Raw genomic sequence first — 19872 nt, forward strand, 5'->3', positions numbered from 1 at the left:
AGCTTGAGAGAAGTAATGTGTTGTGCATGCAGGAGGTGCTAAGAGGCCCCCATAGTCCCCTGGGTCTGGCTACAGAGCAGTCTGCTTGTGGTAGGAGGATGTAGAAGAACGTTCCTTAGTGAGGGGTAGATTCATATTTCAAGGCTTGTAAGGTGTGGCACGGAGTAGGCACTAGATTTATGATTTATGGTTCTGTATATAATCGTTCTCCTTGAGGAGGCCACAGGAGAAAAGTTATGGACTCTGGCTCAGATCTCAGATCTGCTGCTCATCACTTGCTACATGCCGGACCTCTCGGCAACCGCCAGACTTTCCAAGCCTAGGTTCATCTATAAAATGATTAATGGTGCTTTCCTTGCCAAGAAAGAAATTTAGTTCATAAGCGTGGTGACCGAGTTTTCACGTGCATGTGCGAGATTTGCCTCCCTCAAACCTTGTCACAACATCAGCATGTTACAATGTCAGCATGTTACCCATCTGACGTATAAGAAAAAGAAAGGACAAATGAGTGTTTGTGCTTGTGAGCGCCTGGCACAGGGTTAACACAGTGGTGACGGTCACAGGCTTGGAGCCAGCAGACCTGAAGTTGATTCCTGGCTTCATCCCTTATCTGACATGTCACTAACCTCCCTGGGACTTAGGTTTCCTCACTCATAAAATGAGAATAATAACTCCACCTCCGGTCGTGAGAATTGAGTGACACAAGGCATGTTTCTGCACCTCTGTGGTGAGGATGGTAATGCTTTCCAGGACTGTTGCCATGGTGAATTGAGGCTACAGATAAAGACTTTGGAAGGTTTAATATTGGGCAAGGCAATTCCCTGGGGAGATGAGAGTTTGGGGTCTAGGGCCAAAGGTTCCCTGTTGAGAAACCACCAAGCAGGGCAGAGCAAGTTCAAGACAGGATGTGAGTGGGATGGAAGGAGACAACCTTGGGAGCCAGAAAGTCAGGTCAAAGCAGAACCAGGGTGAGTGCAACCCCCACCTGGCCTGCTTTGGGATCTGAAGCCCAGGTGAGCGGCCGCTGCCCCCCACCGCACCCCCACCTTGCCCCCTAGAGCGTGGCAACTCACCAGCAGTGCCAGCGCGATGGTCATGAGCACGGCACAGCCCGCCATGCCAGCCAGGCCTATGAGGTGCAGGGTCCGCCGGCCAGCTCGCTCCACCACAAACAGCTGTGGGCAGAGAAAGAGTCAGTACCACCACCCCTGCCTGGTGCCCCTCTGAACCCACCCACGCAGAGGCCCGCCCCAGTGGCCGGGAAAGCCACTTGCACTGCAGAGACCAGTGGAGAAGACAGTAGTATCACCTTCTCCCTGGGGCTCGGCTTGGGGGCCAGATAGAGGGCAAGGGGCACAGAGTTGGCCCCAGAGCCTGACAGCAGTACGGGGGCAAGAGGTGGCCCTAGAGAGCCAGAGAGCTGAGCATGCTGGCTGTGAGCTTGGGCAAGCCTTTTCCATTTCACTTCTCTGAGCATTCATGCCAGCTGTGTGACGTGAGAAGTGAACCTCACAGGTCGTTGAGAATGAAAGGAGAAGGCATGTATGGAGACGTGACAAATGCCTGGCTCCCAGCAAATGCTGCCATTCTGCCCTGAGGCCCTGAGCCCGACCCTGGCCGCTGCCTGACAGCAAGCAAAGACTCACCGACACGACGGTGAAGGCCGTGTTGAAGATGCCAGAGCCGATGGTGGCGTACACAGGCTGTTGCACCCCTGCCTTCTCGAAGATGCTGGTGGAGTAATAGAAGACCTGCCAGGTAGAGAGACTGTTGGGGCTCAGCTGGGCACTGTGGCCCTTCCCTGCCTCTGCCCCAGTGGGCCTGGGGCCCAGGGTGAGTAAGGAGTACAGGGGACAAGCACTTCTCAGGCCGAGGGACGCTGCCCTGCAGTGACCTGCAGTTCTGGTTCTAAAGGGAAGCTTCTCCTTTGGCGGACACATATATGTTGTTTTAAGTTTGGGATTTGTTCGTAGCCCACACTTGACCACAGGGCTTGGCTGGGACTCACAGCGTTGATGCCCGACAGCTGCTGGGACAGCTGCAGCACCACGGCGATGAGGATGGGCTGGCGGTAGGCGGGCGAGCGGAACAGCTCCAGGATGGTGACCTTCTTCTCCCGCATCATCTGCCGGCTCTCCTCCTTCATCTCCTGCAGGTCATGGGTCACGTCGGCTGTCCCGCGCAGCTTCTTCAGCACTGGGGGGACCGGAGGGAAGGAGGGGGGTGCTCAGAGTGGGAAGCAGGCCGGGGCTCGGGCAGCAGGGAGGAGGGCAGGGCTCTGCCCGTACCACTCTTGGCCCGGTTCTCTTCGTTGCGGTTGATGAGCAGGAAGCGGGGGCTCTCGGGGCAGAAGGGCAGCACGATGCACTGCAGCAGGGCTGGGATGAAAATGATGCTCAGCAGCAGGGGCCACAGGTCCTCGTTGCCCATGATGGAGTCCAGGCCGAACACCTGGGGGAGGCAGGGGCTGTGAGCGTCCCGCCAGAGGGGCTGTCCTGCTTTGTGTCGGCTGCTGCTTCTGGAGGCTCCTCCACTAACCTCTCTGAGTCCCAGTTTCCTCGTCCATTGTTTGGGGAAAGCAGGACCTGCCTCACAGCACTACTAGGAGGGCAAGTGGCAAGGCTGTGAATGTGTCTAGCACAGAGAGTGGGGCTGCTACGCTGCCACAAGGATGGGGACGAGGAAGCCTTTTGCAAAAAGGGCACAGTGTGCATCCAGGCACAGCAGCACGAGGCAAGGGAAAGCTGGCACGTGTAGGGAACGGTGGGGTCCCTGTGGTCGGATGCCCAGAGTGAGAAGAGAGGGGATAAGGAGGGTGGGGGAATCTTGCTCTTCTGCTGGGGAGGCCTGGGAGATCTGGGGGTGGTGGTGTGTTCCTGGACCTGTGTACCTGGGGCTCACAGGGCTGTGGAAGCCGGCTGCAAGTCTAGTCAGAGAAGCTCTGCCCTGCAGGACAGGCCTGACAGCTGTGGAAGCCGGGGGTGTGGCGGTGCCAGGCAAGCAGCCGCAGCTCACCTGGGCGATGAGGATGCCGATGACGATGCCCAGCTGGTGCAGGGTGCCCAGGGCCCCACGAAGGGCCGTGGGGGACACCTCCCCCACGTACATGGGCACAAAGCCTGTGGTCAGGCCGCAGTACACCCCGATAATGAAGCGGCCCAGGATCAGCATCTCAAAGGACTTGCCCAGCTTGGAGAAGCCCATGAGCACAGCAGACAGGAAGGCCAGCAGGTTCATCATCAGCATCGAGTTCCGCCTGGGGAGGGGTCGCAGGTCAGGCGGGTGCCCCTCAGACTCCCCAGGGGCTGGGTCACAGGTGAAACCCTGGAGCAGGCAGGGGAGTCTCCCCCACCTCCCACCCGCATCTGGGATGCCCTGGGCAGGGCCAGCGCCCTTCCTGCTCACCGGCCAAAGCGATTAACAAACAGGCCCACAGAGAAGGAGCCAATCATGCCCCCGACGGAGAAGATGGCCACCGAGAGGGACCAGAGTGTGGTGAGCGTGGTGGGCAGGATGCGCTCCCCATATCGTTGGATCCACGTCTGGTTGTAGAACTCCTCGATCACCTGCAGGGGAGAAGCAGTCTGGGTGAGCAAGCCCCTGGGGCCGTCTTCCTCTTCCCCTTCACCCCTCCCTCAGGGGGCCGTTTCACCACAAGATGCTGGAGAGGACCCAGGCCTGGCTCTGCCACAGACTCACGGCATCTCACCGCATGTTCTTCTTTTTCCTTTTTTTTTTAAGAGATGGAGTCTCACTCTGTCACCCAGGCTAGAGTGCAGTGGCATGATGATCGTTGAGAGCTCACTGCAACCTTGAACTCCCGGGCTCAAGCAATCTTCCTGCCTTAGCCTCCCAAGTGGCTGGGACTACAGGTGTGTGCCACCATGCCTGGTTATTTTTCTATTTTTAGTAGAGTCAGGGTCTTGCTATGTTGCTCAGGCTGGTATTGAACTCCTGCCATCAAACAATCCTCCTGCCTCAGCTCCCCAAGGCACCACCATGCCTGGCCATGTTCTTGAGCCAAGCCCCTCCCTTTTTGCAAGCCCCAGTTTCCCAAGGTGAGAAACGAGGGGTTGGGCTGCGCCTCCGAGAGCCCACCAGCTTTCCCACTCCCCAGGGTGTGATTTCATAGGCTACACATGACTTGCTGGGGATGGTGGCAAGTGACCAACAGTGGAAGTTCATGCACAGAACGGAGAGGGGTACAGAGAGAAAAGGCTTCCTTTATATTTATTTATTTATTTGACAGTCTCGCTCTGTCGCCTGGGCTAGAGTGCCGTGGCATCAGCCTAGCTCACAGCAACCTCAAACTCCTGGGCTCAAGCAATCCTTCTGCCTCATCCTCCTGAGTAGCTGGGACTACAGGCATGTGCCACCATGCCCGGCTAATTTTTTATATATATATATATATATATATATATATATTTTTAGCTGTCCAAATCATTTCTTTCCATTTTTAGTAGAGATGGGGTCTTGCTCTTGTTCAGGCTGGTCTCGAACTCCTGACCTCAAGCGATCCTCCCGCCTCAGCCTCCCAGAGTGGTAGGATTACAGGTGTGAGCCACTGCACCTGGCCGAGAAAAGGCTTCTTTCCACCTGCTCCTTTTCTCTTTTCCTCACTGTGTCCCACGGCCCCAGGTGGGGCCCAGCTCTGCCAAGCCACCAGGCCCTTCCCCCACACTCCTGCTGTAGAGGAAGCACGGCTGGATGGACGGGTTCTGCCCTCCAGGAAGTGCAGACTCCCTGACTTTGCACTCAGGGTCTGGGGTGACAAACTCACACAACACCACCTTTCAGAAGTGCTCTTGAGACTCACGCTGCTACTCTGTCCCCAGGCCCAGCTGTCTCACAGTGGCCTGGGAGCACCACCTTGAGGGACCTGTAGCCTCCTCCCCTCTCCCAGGGTGCAGCTGGGAGGTGTGGGGAAAGGCTCTGGACAAGGAAGCAGTTCCAGGAACTAGGGACACCTGTCCTAGGACAGGCCTGCCCACTAGCCCTGCCCCCACTGGGGGGAGGGCCTGGCCGGCTCCCAGGGATGTGGCAGGTGGGTAGCACCGGTTCTGCCTGAGGACACTCAGCACACTCTCAGGCAATGCAGACACACACCCAATGCCACAGGACTAGCTAGACCCACCCACCCGCACATGTAGCCGGGCTGGGCGCAGGTCCAACTACCCAGAAACAGCTTCCTGTGCACACATACCATCGCACACAGACCGTGCTCGTATAACCTGAATATTACTGGCTTCAGCCAGTCACCAATCCGCATGCCCCTCCAGCCTTCACCACTTGCAGCTCAAACTCAATTCCACGTGAACCCACCCCACCCCAATGCCGCCCCCAGCTGCATGCTGCAAATTCACGCACACGCAGCAGTGGGCAGCCTCTTCAACCTCCGTCATCACGGCTCTTGGGCCTCCCTAGCCCTCCCAAGCCACAGAGTTCTAGCAGAAGAGGAAGCTATGGACAGCCACACTTGCCAAAGGGGAAATCAAGGCCCACAGTCCCAGAAATGTCCACTGAGTATGATGGGCCTGCCCCCTGGTGCTTTCCTTCCAGGTGAGTCCTTGGCCTCTAGCCATCTTTTCCCCTGCCCTGCCATGACCTCTCCCAAGTCTGGAGTCACCTGACAGAAACCAGGCTCCAGGGGCTTAGGACAGGTTGACAGAAGAGAGTCAGTCGTAAAGATCCACTTTTCTGTCCTGGGGAAGCCAGGCGGTGTAGTGATTAGGAACCTGGGCTCTGAATCTGGACACAGCCAAATTCAGACCCCAGCTCTACTCCATATTTCTAGAGTGACCATGGCAAGTTATTTCATCTCTGAGTTTCAGTGGTTTCATCTCTGAAACAGACATTAGCAATGCCTACTCCACAGTGCCACAGGGATTTAGGGACATACTGTGCTTCTACAGTGCCTGGCACCGTCACCCCTAAAACCAGCCCATCACACACTGGGACTGGCCCGAAGGCCGTGCGGACCACTGACAAAGTCTAACCAAGCCTTCCTCCCACAATTCGAAATCGAGGCCTTTGCTACCTCCCTGCCTACCACATGCGTCGACCATACCTTCGCTCTACAGCCATCTCCCCACCCCCCATGCCTTTGAGATGCTGTGACTCCTGCCTGGAGGGGGCACCTCGTCTTACTGCTGGGACCTCCTGAGATCCAGCTAAAACACTTCCCTGACTCATGGGACTTTGTCTTCCCTGAGGACAGGGACCTCAGTTGATTTACACCAGGGCCCCTCCCAGGGCCAGTGCCAGGAATACCTGGTGAGTGGTGGAGAATCAGTGAGGGAAGAGTCTTGGGCTCTCCTCCTAGAACCCCTTGATTTTGCAGAGAGAAGGCAGATTTGAACAAAACAAAACAAAACAAAACACCAAGTACTTGTGCTCTTCCAGGGACAAAACCAACCCCAGAGGAGGACAGGCTGGGAACAGTAATGCCCCATTTATCAGGCTCTGCAGAGAACAAGCTGTTCTGGATAAGGGAACTGCCCACATAAATGACGCTCACCCCTCCGAGGGTCCAAACTTTCCTGACCCATCATAATCGGGGTAGAAATCTGGAAAGATTTCACTTTGCTGCCCTGAGCAACTAGACTTACAAGCAAGGCTCTGGGGCAACGGTGTCTTTGGGGCTCTCCATAGGGGCCAGGAGAGGTGTTTATCCCTGTGCCGACTGGCTCCTGATGGCTTACGATTTCTGCATCCCATAGTTCTCAGGGTCTTCCCTCCCCTCTGTGGTTCAGAGGCTTGTTTCCTATAACTCTCCATACCCCTCTTAAAATTTGCCAGGAAGCTAGCTAATGGAACTTGCTAGAATTGTGTACAAAGAAAGAGTAAATAGGTGCTGAATAAGAGCTTAAACTAAATGAGCTTAAGGATGGGACATGGAGGTTTCTGTTTTGGCCGCTCAGCTGATAAGGGGACCTTGTGTAAATGAGGTGTTACCGGAGCTCCCTCCTCAGTTGGTAACACAGTCAGGGCCCAAGCCGCGTCCAGGGCTGGCTCCTCTATGGCCCCCCAGCCCCTCTGCTGCTCAGACCTCTTTATTGGGTGGGGGTGGGGGTGAGCAGCCAGCCTCTTCTGCTTTAACCTTGGCCCCAGGCCCATCCTCTCCACCCCCCAGCAGCATTTCCTGGCCAAGCCGAGGCAGGGTAGTGGGTTTCTACCTCTTAAGCAGGTGCTTGACATTTCTGGAAAGAAGCTATGCCTAGCTTTCCATTTCTGCTGCTGGTTTGAGGGCTCTGTGTCCTCTCCTCCCTGGGGGTCCATGGGGGGCTCCAAGCTGGCCCTTGGACCAGAAAAGACAGGGGGTCCCTGGAGAATCAGAAGACCCCTAGATGGGGAAAAGTTCTGGGGTCACATTTTCCACCCAGTCACTGCCCCCAGCATCCACCCTAGAAGTGCCTGGGTGCCCCTCGGGGAATAAGAGCCTACTTGTCACTCCCCTAACAGGGTGGCACAGACCCAGTCTCCACAGGCTACTGGCAGCCTCCTCGGCCCTGGCTCATGTTTCAGGTGAGGCCTGCCACGTGCCTGTCCTGAACGCTCCCCCCTCGCTGCCCTTCCCCAGCTTGAGAGTTACCCTTGATCCTGCCATCGCCCCCCACCCCGTAATCTACCCTACTTCTCTCCCCACGCAGCACCTGCCCTAGGTCACAACTCGGTCCTGCTCCTGACTCTTCCCATCCGCCAAAGCCAACCCCATCTTCCACAGTGAACTACCCCTCGGAACGAGGTTAAACGCGTCAACTCAGCCAACCACCTGCCTCTCTGCCCCACCCACCCCCTACCCATTCACAGCCTTTTTACCCTGCTGGGGGTCTGGGCCAGGGTATGCATGCTGGGGAGGGAGGGAGGGTCCCGGTCAGTTCCAGGGGGCATTGCAGTGGCATCAGCCTGCCTGGAGCTGAGGGCCCATTGGAGATCTCTGTCTAGGCCCCTACTGAAGCTAGTGCACAGTGCGGGCCGGCCTGGAGAAGGAGGGTGACTCTGGGCAGCCAAGGTCCCTTAGACTGGACGGCTTCCATTTCACAGCTGTTCCTTCCCAAGCAGCTCTCCCGGGGTGAGGGGCCACATGTGCCTCAGGACACCTGGGGGATCCCCATGCCCCTCTCTGCCGGCCCGGGCGACTGTGGGTGAAGACCACATGTCTGCCGTCTACAGGGGAAGTTCTCACTTCCTCTCCGTGTAGAGCCATGAGGCGGAGCATGCCGCCCGGCACATGGAAAAGCCGTTCGTACCGTCGCTGTTGTCCTCTCAAGGAGAGAAGCCACCACCTTCAGAGGAGCATTAGGGACAGAGTTTTCCATTTTTAAATTGCCAGGAGAAAAGGGTCATTACCCGATGGAATATATGGGGTGGGGAAGAACCTGAGGGAAGTAGAGGCCTGCCTCGGGGGTAAGGCTCTGTCTGTCCCTCCACCCTGCCCCCGCAGAGGGGGTCTGTAGCCTCAGAGAGGAGAGGCCCCAGGGCCAGACTTCAGCTGAGGGGAAGGAAGAACTTTCTAGGCTTCAGAGGATGAGCTTGCCCACCTTACAGGTGGTGAGTTCTCTGTCAGTGGGGAGCATGCAAGTCAAAGTGATCTAGAGCAGGGACTGGCACACATTTTACATAAAAGGCTAGATAGAACGTATTAGGAAGGGTCTGTGGGCCACATATGGCCTTTGTTGCTTAATTTTATTCTTTCTTTTTTTCCAACCATTTTAAAATGTAAAAGCCATTCTTAGCTCGTGGGCCACGGAAAAACAGGCTATTGCCAAGTGGCCCGTCTGGGAAAAGGGGTATGTGTTTGGAACCTCAGTCTGGTCTCATCCTCCTTCCCTGTAGACATTCCTCTGCCCCAGGAGGCCTGGGTCTTCTAGAGCATCCCTGGGCCAGGTCAGGGAATTAAAGCTCCTTCTCAAACCTCCCTCCCCTCTCCTCTCCTAGATGTTACTGTGGGGATGAAGCGGTTAAACAGCCACCAAGCTTTCAGCTCCAGTTAGAAGGAGGGAATGTCCAGCTTAGTGCCTTAGTCTGCCCTTGACCCCTGTTCCCCAACTTCCCCCAGCTCTCAGCCCCGGCTTGTGTCTCCACAGCAACTCTCAGCCACACCCCAGGGTCAGCCGGGAGTTCAGAGCCAGATGCTCCAGGTGGAGCAGGACAGATAGCCCTGCCCACTGGGTCCCCTGGGGCCTCTCTCTGGGGCCTGGGGGAAGAGGCCCAGGTTGGAGCTAGAAGCCAGGACCCTGGGGCCCCACAGCAGAGGACCGGACCACCCAGGCTGCCTCTCCAGAAGAGTCCTGACATGGCTGGCCTCCAAACCAAGGCCAGGCCAGGCCTCCTCTCTGGCCCCTGGCCTTGAGGGTCCCCTGCAGACAGAGGGATGTTCATCTTGCTGCGGCAGCCATGTCCAAAGCCTTTCTAGGCCCTCAAGAGGAAGTGTCTCCTCTTCCCACACTGTGACTCACGTGCCCTTCCTCTGGCAGACACAGCGACTCCCCCATACAACCTGCACATCCCACAGCTTCGCTTATGCTTATTCACCTCTCAGAGAATGCAGAGACTCCTCAAAAGCCTTCCTCCCCATAACCACCCCTCGTTCTCCAGCACAGTGGTTCCAAACGGAGGCGATCTGGGCCCCCAGAGGACATTTGCCAACATACAGAGACATTTTTGGTTGTCATATTGGCTACTGGCATCTCGTGGGTAGACGCCAAGGGTGTTGCTAAACACCATCCAATGCCCAGGACAGCCCCCTACGACACCAAAGAATTATCTGGCAAAAATGTCAATGGTGCCAAGGTTGAGAAACCCTGTTCTGTGGGCCAACTACCTTCTCCCTCCTCCTTCTCTGCCCCACTGTTCCTGTCCACATTTCCAGCACTGCCCTGCAAAAGCTGACGAGGAGGCACCACGTGCTCCCTCTCGACTAAACTTCAGCGTGGAGACGCTCTGACTCACCTGTGTCCCCGGTGTCCAGCACCAGGCTGGAGGTACAGTCGACATTAACTAACAAGCCACGAGGGGCTCAGGGATGACATGACTGTGACAGGGTGTGATGGTGCAAGAGTTGTGCAACTGTGTGTGGGAAACTCTTGAGATGTCTGTACATGACTGAGCTTGACTCAGCGCTGAAGTTGGAGCACAAGGGGCCACCTGGGTGGCAGCTGTAGGTGTGTGAAAGGGTGTTTAGGTCCCCCTCTCTGACTGTGCCCATCTTCCAAAGGGGTTGAGGGCACAGACTGGAGCCACACTCCTTGGATTCAAATTCTAGTTTTGTCACTTACTAGCTGTGTGCCCTCGGCTTAATTGCTTAACATCTCTGTGCCCCAGTGTTTTATATAACAGAGATTATGGTGTCTACCTAATGGGGCTATTAAGAGGAACAACTGAATTACGATTTCTAAAGCAGGTATAACGATGCGGGCCACGCAGTAAGCTGTAAGGGTTTGTGGGAGTGGTGGTGGGTGAAGGGGAGAGGGGACCCAGAACTCTCTGGATGTAGGAGAGATAAGGAAAGGCTGCCTGGAGCCCGGAACCCAGCTCAGCCCGAGGGGGCAGAGGGCTTGGGTTGGGAGACGGGCCTCGCCTCCAGCCCTTTCAGTTCTTTGGCTCACCAGGCTGGGTCGTCTTGGGTAGACCAGACCGCACCTCCTCTGCGGACAAGGTTCCTTCTTCAGCAAACAAGGAGGGTTGAGCCAATGGGCCATCAGGCCCTTTCAAGCCCACATTCTCTGGGTTCTGAGGATTCCTTATTCTCAGACACGCCTGACACTGTCCCTTGGCCACGACTTCACTGTTTCTCAATGGCCGTTAGTCATCTCTGTTGGCAGCTCAGCCATTTGGGGAGGGGAGTGGCAGGGTTCGGACCAGCCAAGTATGGCAGTCAGGACGCCCTTGTTGGTGAATTCGCACCCTCTGTGGCTGGGCTCGCCTCTCCCGCCTCCTTCCCCCTCCGCTGGGGAGAGGGAGGTCTTCATTGCTCACAGTGTGGGGCAGGGGCAGGGGCAGGGGCGGCATTCGGCATTCGAGGTGAGGTAGGGAAGGCGTGAGACCCGGAGCCTGCCTCTAGCTCAGCCTCACTCTCCAGGTGACCTCATCTGGCCTCAGTTCTCTCATTTATGAGCGGGGGAAGGTAATCTCAGCTCCACCCATCTGGTAGGGCTACTGTGAGGAGGTAATTTATGGGGAGGTGCTCTGTAAACATCTAAGATAATATTATGATTAATTAACCACTTCCAGGAGGAAGCCCTTTGGGGTCTGTTTTATGGAAGAGAACGCACTTCTGGTAATTAACAGCAGAACTGGCATCCTTACCATTCGTGGGGCAAAGTCTCTTCTCCAGAGTAGGCAACACAATGCTGTTTTCTAAGAGAAGTTCTCCCCAAAAGACAGGGAAGTTGGCGTGCCCAGGGCAGGCAGTTGGCAATTCTGCATCGGCGGAACACTTCAGGCCACTGCATCTTTGCACAAGCCGTTCCCACTGCCTGGACATCTGCCCCTCCTTTCCCGTGAGGCCAACTCAGCCCTCAAGGTCTAGTTCAGCTGCCAAGTCCTTGACGAAGCCCTTCCTGTCTCTCCCATCACCCCCATCCCACCAACGGTTGTTCCCCATTTGCTCTCACAGCACCTTGAAGCCCCCATTAATTACACTCTGGCTTTTCCCAAGAGATCCCAGGGGTCTCTCCCCCACATCTGGATGGTGAGTCCTTGAGGGCAGGGCCAGGGCCTGGCTTAGACTAAGTCTGAGACGGCTCCCTGGGAGCCAGCGATACTGCTCCCGACTGTCTAGGCCAGTGTCTGGCACAGAGTGGACGCCCCAGTGAGTGCTGGTCGAATGACAGTGTTGGCTGAGTCAATTCCCTGTGCGTCCTGGGACATGCCTTCAGCACCTGTCTGGCACCGCGGTCGCTATGCCCTGTTCCTACATGCTGGCTGAGCTGCACTTGCGTTTCTTACTCTTAAGCCCTTCTGTCCTCTCTTTACATGTTAAATTTATCATTTCTAATCTGCTCCTGGTTGGAAAAACTATAGCCAGGCTCGTGAGAAGTGTTTGTAAAGTGCAAAAGTAAACAGACTGAGTGCCCGAGTCCTCGCCCCGGAAACGCCGCTAGATTTCAGCTTGTGCTCTCGCTTCTGGCTGCTCACGTCGCTAGCTTCGGTCTGCAGAGACTGGTTTCTGAAGTGACCTTTGGACAGGTGCCACCAATGCTCCTATAAATGCAGGTGGCAGCCTCAGCTGGGCTTCTGTGACGTCCTGGTCAGCAGTTCCGCCCATCTTCCCTGCAGGTCTAACCTCTTGCCTATTTCTGATTAGATGGGAGGCCCCAGGGTCCCGAGAACATCATCTCAGATTTTCCCACATCTTCAGGAATCTTAGTTCCACCAGGCCAAAGGCAGCGTCTCCCCAGTTCCACCTGCCTCGAGGACCCACCCCTACTTCCTTATCCTCACCTTGTCCTTCTCTGCTAGTTCCTCCCAACATGTTTAAAAACAAAGTCTTCATTTAAAAAAAAAAAAATCCTATACAACCCTCCCAGCTCCCCCTACCTCTTCTCCCTTCTCTATCCACCTCTGAGGAAGGGCTGTCTCTAAGCTTCCCGTCCACCGCTCACTCTTCAACCCACCGCAGCGAGGCTTCTGCCCACATGGCGCCATGCGGTTGGTCTGAGCGGCTGCAAGCCCACCAACCCCTCTCTGCACTCGGCAATGCGGAGGGCACCGGTCCAGTGCAGCTCTGGGGCACCTGGCAGCTTCCTTCCCTTCATTCATCCACTCACCGTCCTGCACGCCTGTTACTGTGACACGCACCGTTCCAGGCACGAAGGACACAGCAGTACAGGAATCAAATACCCAGGCCCTCCAAGAGCTTCCATTCTCCCTTTGTCTTGCGAGGGTCTCATCTCCTGGTTTTGGAGATACCAGATCTTCTTCTTCTACCTGGAGTCCTCTTGTACCAGTGGGGATGTTTTCTGGGGCTTGATCTTTATTTCTCTTTTTATTCCTCATAGTCTCCTGAGGACTCTCCCTCCATTCCTGTTTGGACACCAGTGACCAGCTCTCGACTTTTCTCCGGCCTGCGTCTGAGAAACAGACCCACACGCACATCCCCAGCTGTGCTGCCCAAACCTCAGTTCCTGCACATCCCACGGCCACCTATCTGCTCCTCCTTGATGCCACACATCACCAATGCCAGAAACCTAGGAGCCATTTTTGAACCCCTCTTTTTCGTCCTCACACTGAACTGATGACCAAACCCTGGCCATTCCTCCCACTGAGCGTTTGTTTTATGTCACTAGTGCAACAGCAGCTTTCTCACTGGTTTCCCTGTCTCTAGTCTCACACTCTCCGGTCCATCCCACCGTACCAGACGCATGAATCACTTTCCTAAAATGCAGGTCTCATCATGCCTGTCTTCTCCAGTGGGGCCCCAGTGTCCTCACGCTGAAGTCCACACTCCCTAGCTCCGCCCGCGTGCTGGTGCCCATATGCCCCTGCTGACTGCACCACGCCACACCCACAAGGCCCTTTGTGGTCCGGCTCTGGCTGACCTTGCTGGACTCCCCTCCTGTCCACCCTAGTGACAAACTCTTCACCCTTCACTGCGTGCCAGGCTTTCTTTCCTCGGGGCATTTCCCTCCCACCTTTGCAGGCCCCCTGCTCACCCGAACCCTGCTCTGTTTCTGAAAACACCTCCTCTATCCTGACCTTGGAGTCCTAGTTCTGTCATGAACTCACTATGCGATCACAGTCGGGATATCACTGAACTCAGTAGCTCTCAGCTTCGGCTGCACATTAGACTTAGTGGGGAAGCTTTTAAATTCAATACCCAAACAGCATCCCAGACCAATTAAATCAGAATCCGAGGGTGTCCATGGGACCCCAATGTGCAACCAAGGCGGAGAGCTCAACCGCCCTGTTTCCTCCCAGTCTGTCTTGCAGACTTTCCACCTGTATGGATTCCCAAAGGGGACCAGCTCCGAAGCACACACTTTGGCAAGAGCTGTCCAGAGCCCTTAGCAAAGCAGGGCTTGGGGTTGTTCCAAGCATGGGCCCACGGTCGCCATGCCAGGCAAACTTGGAAAAGTCCCATCACCTCCGCTGCAGCTGACCATGACTCAGCAGGCCAAGCCTTCCTGGTGACCTGCTCCTCATTGTTGGGCGTGGCCCCCACAGCCACCCTCTGCCTGTTTGGAAGAAGCCCAGATCTGACCGCAGACACTGCCTGGCTCCCCGCAACAGGCCCCTGACCCCCAGGAGCCAGGCACACTCCCTTTCTAGCCTCGCCTGTCTGGACAGTGAATGTGGTCCTGCCAGGAGGGCTGCCCCCTCATTTTGGCCTCCCTGGGAGGGTACAGACTTTTACACAGATGAGGCAGTTGGCTAGGAAGACTGCCTGAGGCTGTGGAAACAACAGAGCTTGGCTTCTGACTCCACTATTCAGTAGCTATATGACCTTGGGCCTTTTGGTCATTTCATCTGCTTGGGTCTCAGTTTCCTGGTCTATAAAATGGAAATCACTGCCTAACCTCATAAGCACATGCAAAATGCCTGGTACAGAGGAGGGACTCTGTCACAGTTTCCTTTTCTGCTGCCCCCATCCCCTATTCCTCTTCTCTCCTCCCTAAAGCAAGTAGGCCGGGCTGGAGGGCACTGCCTGGGTCCCTTCCAGTCCCAGAGTTCAAGTAAACACGTGAGGACAGACCAGGGATGCACTGTGGGGAGAAGGAAGTCAGCACAGACCTCCACCCCCTGAGGTTCCCTGGGGCAAGACGCCATTTTCACTGTGACTGGCACAGGGCCTTGGGGAGAGGACGCAGTTTCAACTAGAATTGGATGCCTTACAAGGGAGTGTACTGTACTGGGGGTGGGGAGCACAGGCTCAAGGACCACCTGGGGGCAGGTGTTGGTTTCCAGCTCTGTCTCTGACTAGCTGGGTGATGCTGGGCAGCTTTCTTCTCTCTGGCCATTTTCCTGACCTGCAGGCTGGGAGTGGTGACTGTCACCCACCTGCCCTCCTGCCCACCTGCTGGGCAGTGCTGCGGGGAGCGTCAAGTGAGATGAGCACCACGAGAGCCCGCTGTAGCCCCAGAATGCCCTAGAGATGCAGCCTCATCATACTAAGCATTGCTTTGATTAGTATAAATGTCTGTGTTGGGTGAGAAGTTGGTCAAGAGGACCTATAAAGACTCCAAAATTCTGTGGGCCCTGAGATTCTAGAATTCTGCAGCTCCAAGATTCCAAGGCCAAAGCCCAGAGTCTCTGATATGGTTTGGGCCAGAAAACTGGCTGCGGGGGCAGACGGTGAGCTGATGTAAGTGACTCTGACACCCAGGTGGCAGCATGAGCGTGTGGGCGTGTGTGGTGTGCAGCAGACCAAGCTGGTGTGCATAAGCCAAGGATGGCACGGTACTCACCTTCTGGGGGGCATTGATGACTCCAGTGTTGTAGCCAAACTGCAGGGAGCCAAGCACTGCCCCTCCCACGGCCAGCATGAGGCGACCCGTCAGCTTCTGCAAAGAAACACACCACAGTGTTACAGGCGTGTCTGGGCCCAGGTGGCTACAGGGCAGGGCTGGGCTGGCAGCTTCTGATGTTCAGATATCTTGTCTGGCTAATGCACTGCACCAGTCCTCCCAGGAAACTTGGCTACGTCCTGACCTTAGGTGCCCAAACCAGCCCAGCTGACTTCTTGACACTGGGCTGGCCAGACCTTTTCCTGGGGAGAGAAGGGAAGTAGGGTCTTCTCTCTCTGTAGCCAGGTCCTGGCTAGAGAGGGAAATGTCTTGGATTCCCTGGGGTCTCATTACACTGCTGGAGCCATGCCTGGGCTCCATGTGACTCCAGACATTGTAACTGGGAGGCCCAGGAACAAACCTTCCTATGCACAGGGAGCCAAATTACATGGCAGGAGCAGCGCAGCCGGTGGGGAGTGGGGGGTGGGATGGGGGTGGGGAAGTGCCCAGGATTTGGAGCAGAAGGTGCTGGCTTCTGATTCCAGCCCGTTTGCCCGTTTGCTCTGTGAATCCCAGCAGGCTATGGTCACCCTTGCACCCTCCTCCCCCCATCCTCTATTTGCTCGTCTGCAAAACGGGAACAGCCACACTTGTCAGCATTGGAGATGTGGTCCCACTTTGCCCTTCCCTTCCCGCTGTTCACAGGGCAGGGGACTGAGCCCTGAGAGGGAGAGCCAGGTTCCAGTTCCCTCAGGGGTTTGCAGCAGGGCCATGGCTAGAACTCAGGGCTCGGGACTCCCAACCCAGCACCCCTCATGGCAGCAATCCCCAAGCCATGAGCTTCCCAAGGTTATTTGGACACAGATGACATACCAGGTAGGAATGTGCTTTGGAAAAGTACATGACACAAGGTGAGGAAGAGTGTCGGGCCAAGGTGCTTCCAACAGGCAAAGGGCTGGGGAGAAAAAGGATGGTTTGCTTCTGTCACCTGGAGGCTGAGGGCGTGAGGCAGCGGAAGGGAAGGGGCCAGTAGGCCGAGGGCCCTGCTTACCCACAGGTGAGTGACAGGCCAGCCAGGTGTCTGCCTTGTTGGACTCTTTCCAGCTTTTAACACAAGGAAGCCAAGAAATGTGACATTAGACAGGCCCTTAACTGGCTGTGGCAGAGTGGAGCTGGGGTAGGCACACCAAGGAAACGACTGGCATTCCCAAGTGCACCGCACCAGGCTGGGCACTGCAGGTGGGGAGGGAAGTCTCAGCTTGCCCGCGTCCTGGCCCCGGGTCCCTGAGCCTTGGTTTCCCTACCCAGAAAGTGGAACCAGGAAGCAGCCCTGACTTCAAGATCACCACAGATAGCACTGGGCGTAGCTGTTTGTCAGACATATTCCTGGTATGGCCTTTTTGTTCTCTGAAAGCCACACGTCAGTGCTGGGTCCTTCCTTCCCACTGCTCTGTCTACTGGGCCCCTCCTTGGCCAGCTTCTGCCCAGTTGTACACTGGGGCTTTCCTTGTGCCACAAGGGGCTGCGTTCCTTCTAAATGCTGCCCTTTACTGCCCAACTCAAAAGACATCCCCCCCTCCGCCATGCCCTGGTGCTGCCCTGAAAGTCTCCCTGCTCTCAACTCTCTGGGGAGCCCTCGGGCCCAGGGCTGTGAGCACGCGACAAACCTCTGGTGGGCGCCGGCCATGCACTGCGCCAAGCCTAACGCACAGGGTGAACACTGGGATGAAATAAGAGGCTGGTAAGGCACTGGGCATTACCAAGAGGGCTCAAGAGACAGTGACTGTGGGACCCCAACATGTGCTAGGCTTTCTGTCTGGGGAGTTGCACCATTAGCCTGGGGTTGTCCAGAGCTTGACAGTTACATTATGCAAAACATATACTGTATTTCTCTAGTACACATTAGAACAGACAAAAAATGAGCAACGCAAACCCATGATTTTACAAAATGTAGCACAGTTATATAATGGAATACATCAGAATAAAGCTCTGTATGTATGTATTGATTTGAGACACTCTCCAAATTATAGCGTTAAGTAAAGATATGCTACCTTTTATGTAAGAAAAAAAGCTGACTGGGGGATGGGGGAGAACATATACATCTACTTAGAAGAATGCACAGGAAAGATAACATTGTGTCTCGGGGGACTTGGGTGGCTAGCGGCAGGGGGAAAAGGAGACTTCATTTTATGCCCTTTTGCACTGTTTTTGAATACTGAACCATGTGACTAGATCTATTCAAAGTAAATTTTTTATAAGCCCTATGGTTTCATATTACTCAGAACAAAACAATTTAAATAAAATGTTAAGCGAAAAATAATACAGATGCCCCATGGATCTGGCAAAAATGACTCTGGCAGCGCATGAGCGGATGACACCAAGGCAGTGGCCTCGTGAGGCGAGTACTATTATTACAGCCCCGTGTTATCTGAGTCCAGCTCTGATGTTCCAGGGTCTTGGGCTTCTGAAGTCACTCCGGGGGCCTCGCTGAGCAGCTGTTCAAGGGTAGCCTCTGGCAGTGCAGGCTGCCAGGAGCCAAGGACAAACCCCTCGGCTGGACTTTGCCACTGTCAGGTCAAGGTCAAACTGCACTGTAGAGAACCTGCCCTCCCATGCCCTGAGTTACATGCACAGCCACCCGGGCAGGCTGCTGCAGTAGGACTCACTAACGTACTCAGTGACCCACGCCCCAGGCCCCAAGCTTGAGCTGGGGCCCTGGTGGAAACAGGCCCCAGTCCTGACATTAAGGAAGGGGCTTGTCGGGGGCCAGTGGGAAGGCTAGTGTGGTCTGGACTTCAAAAGGGGGGTGGATGAGGCATGGTGGGTGCCCTGGAGGGAGAGACTTCTGACTGCCTGGGGACAATCAAAGATGGGTTCCTAGGAGGTGACATTGGAGTTGGGCCTTGAAGGACATGCAGAGAGACTGCCAAGTGGGAAAGCAGCGGTGAGGCTACATTCCAGGTAGACAGAACAGTATGTGCAGGGGGAAGAAACAGGGCTGATCGGCCAGGTTAAGAAACAGGGTGCTCAGTGTGGCTCAGCGCGAGGTGCGGGGGGAGGGGGACAGCCCCAGCTTCTCTGCAGGCTCACGGTGCAAGGCCAGTCACATAGCCCTGCCCCCGCCTCCCACCCCTGCACCCACCACAGCCAGCTTGACCGTTGCTGGACTTGCAATCAGGAGACCCAGGTTTAAACGCAGCGAGCTACTTCCTTTCACCTTGGAGCTGGGACACGTGGCAACCTCTGGGCCTTGGTTTCCTCACCTAGAAAATGGGGATGAAAGTTCCTTCCTGAAGGGGCTGCTGTCAAGGTCTGTATCAGTGCCCATCGTGGAGCCTGACAGAGTTCCTGTGACAAGTGTTCGCTGAATCCGGGAAGGATAGCAGGCCACCCTGGATCAGGCCACCACAGTGCCATCTGCCCTCTCCAGCCCGTGGCTGGAACTGACCCACAGGAACGAGGTCCATTCATTCGACAGGTTATTTATTTAGGTGTGAAGCTGATGGACTAGTTGGTAACAATTTAGAGAAGTACAAACCCCACAGCTTGTGCCTTTCTTGTGGAAGCCTTTTTTTAGGGGTGGGGAGCAATGTAGGGCCCAGAATTTGGGAATCTCCCCAATCTTCCCTCCCCTGAGGATGGGGCTATCTTCTAGAACATTCCATGCTCTTCCAGGCCTTCCTGTGCTATGTCCTCGTCAGTCTCCAGCTTAAAACCCATCTGCCACTCTGACTGGGAACTCCTCAAGAATGGGACCTGGGTCTTACCATTCCTGCAGCCAGAGTGCCCAGGGAGGGGACAGCGCAGACTCATTGCAAAACAAAACCCATCATTTCTCAACTTAGCTTCTGGGCGAAACTGGTCCCGTGTGTGTGTGTGTGTGTGTGTGTGTGTGTGTGTGTGTGTATCAGTTTTGCCAGACTGGTGTTCACCCTGACTCAGCCATTTATCCAACCCCTGATGAGAGCTGGAACATCAGAGCTCTGGGAGGTGGAAACAGGGTAACAGTACTCCCCAAAACCCTCCACTCCAAGCCCACAGGGCTGTTTGTCGAGGAAAGATCTCTGAAGTCAGGCAGCCTGAGCTCAAATTCGGACTCTCCCAGGAGTGCCACGGGCCTCTCGGTTCAGCAAACGCCTGGGTTCAGGGTCCAGCAGAGAGGATGCTATCTCACACCCCTACTTCTCCCCTTCCTATCCCAATTCTGGGGCTCCTGAGGCCCACCAAGAGCTCTCCCTTCCAGGAAGCTATCAACAAGGTGTTGGCTTCAGGGACCTCTACTCCCACACACTGGGATGCCAGATGGCCCTGGCCACATCGCATAATTTGCCACACACCATGGCCTTTTGACCGTGTGCACAGCATGGCACTTTAGCACTCTGGTCAATATTGGCAGAGGGAGGGCACATGGCCACTGCCACTCAGA

General features: G+C 55.6%; 2 protein-coding genes and 1 pseudogene across 3 annotated transcripts in view; 2 read left to right on the top strand and 1 right to left on the bottom strand.

Moving 5' to 3' along the window:
* Positions 1–19872, top strand: part of C8H1orf50 (chromosome 8 C1orf50 homolog) — a 257892-nt gene that overhangs the window by 100208 nt on the left and 137812 nt on the right. The gene's annotated exons all lie outside the window — the stretch shown is intronic.
* Positions 1–19872, bottom strand: part of SLC2A1 (solute carrier family 2 member 1) — a 30099-nt gene that overhangs the window by 1371 nt on the left and 8856 nt on the right. Inside the window, exons 1-8 of one of the 2 annotated variants that reach the window (XM_069477803.1) lie at positions 16320–16367; positions 15408–15503; positions 3406–3566; positions 3016–3256; positions 2289–2451; positions 2009–2196; positions 1647–1751; positions 1074–1175 (exon numbers count right to left, since the gene is read on the bottom strand). In XM_069477803.1, coding sequence (XP_069333904.1) covers positions 1074–1175; positions 1647–1751; positions 2009–2196; positions 2289–2451; positions 3016–3256; positions 3406–3566; positions 15408–15503; positions 16320–16349 — 1086 coding nt within the window. In that variant the 5' untranslated portion in view covers positions 16350–16367. Of the gene's footprint in view, positions 1–1073; positions 1176–1646; positions 1752–2008; positions 2197–2288; positions 2452–3015; positions 3257–3405; positions 3567–15407; positions 15504–16319; positions 16368–19872 lie in introns of those variants that run through there. The other variant, XM_069477804.1, reaches the window with a different exon arrangement.
* LOC138391230 (small nucleolar RNA U13) lies at positions 370–483 on the top strand (annotated as a pseudogene).

Source organism: Eulemur rufifrons, chromosome 8 (assembly GCF_041146395.1).
Source record: "Eulemur rufifrons isolate Redbay chromosome 8, OSU_ERuf_1, whole genome shotgun sequence".
Lineage (NCBI taxonomy): Eukaryota > Metazoa > Chordata > Mammalia > Primates > Lemuridae > Eulemur > Eulemur rufifrons.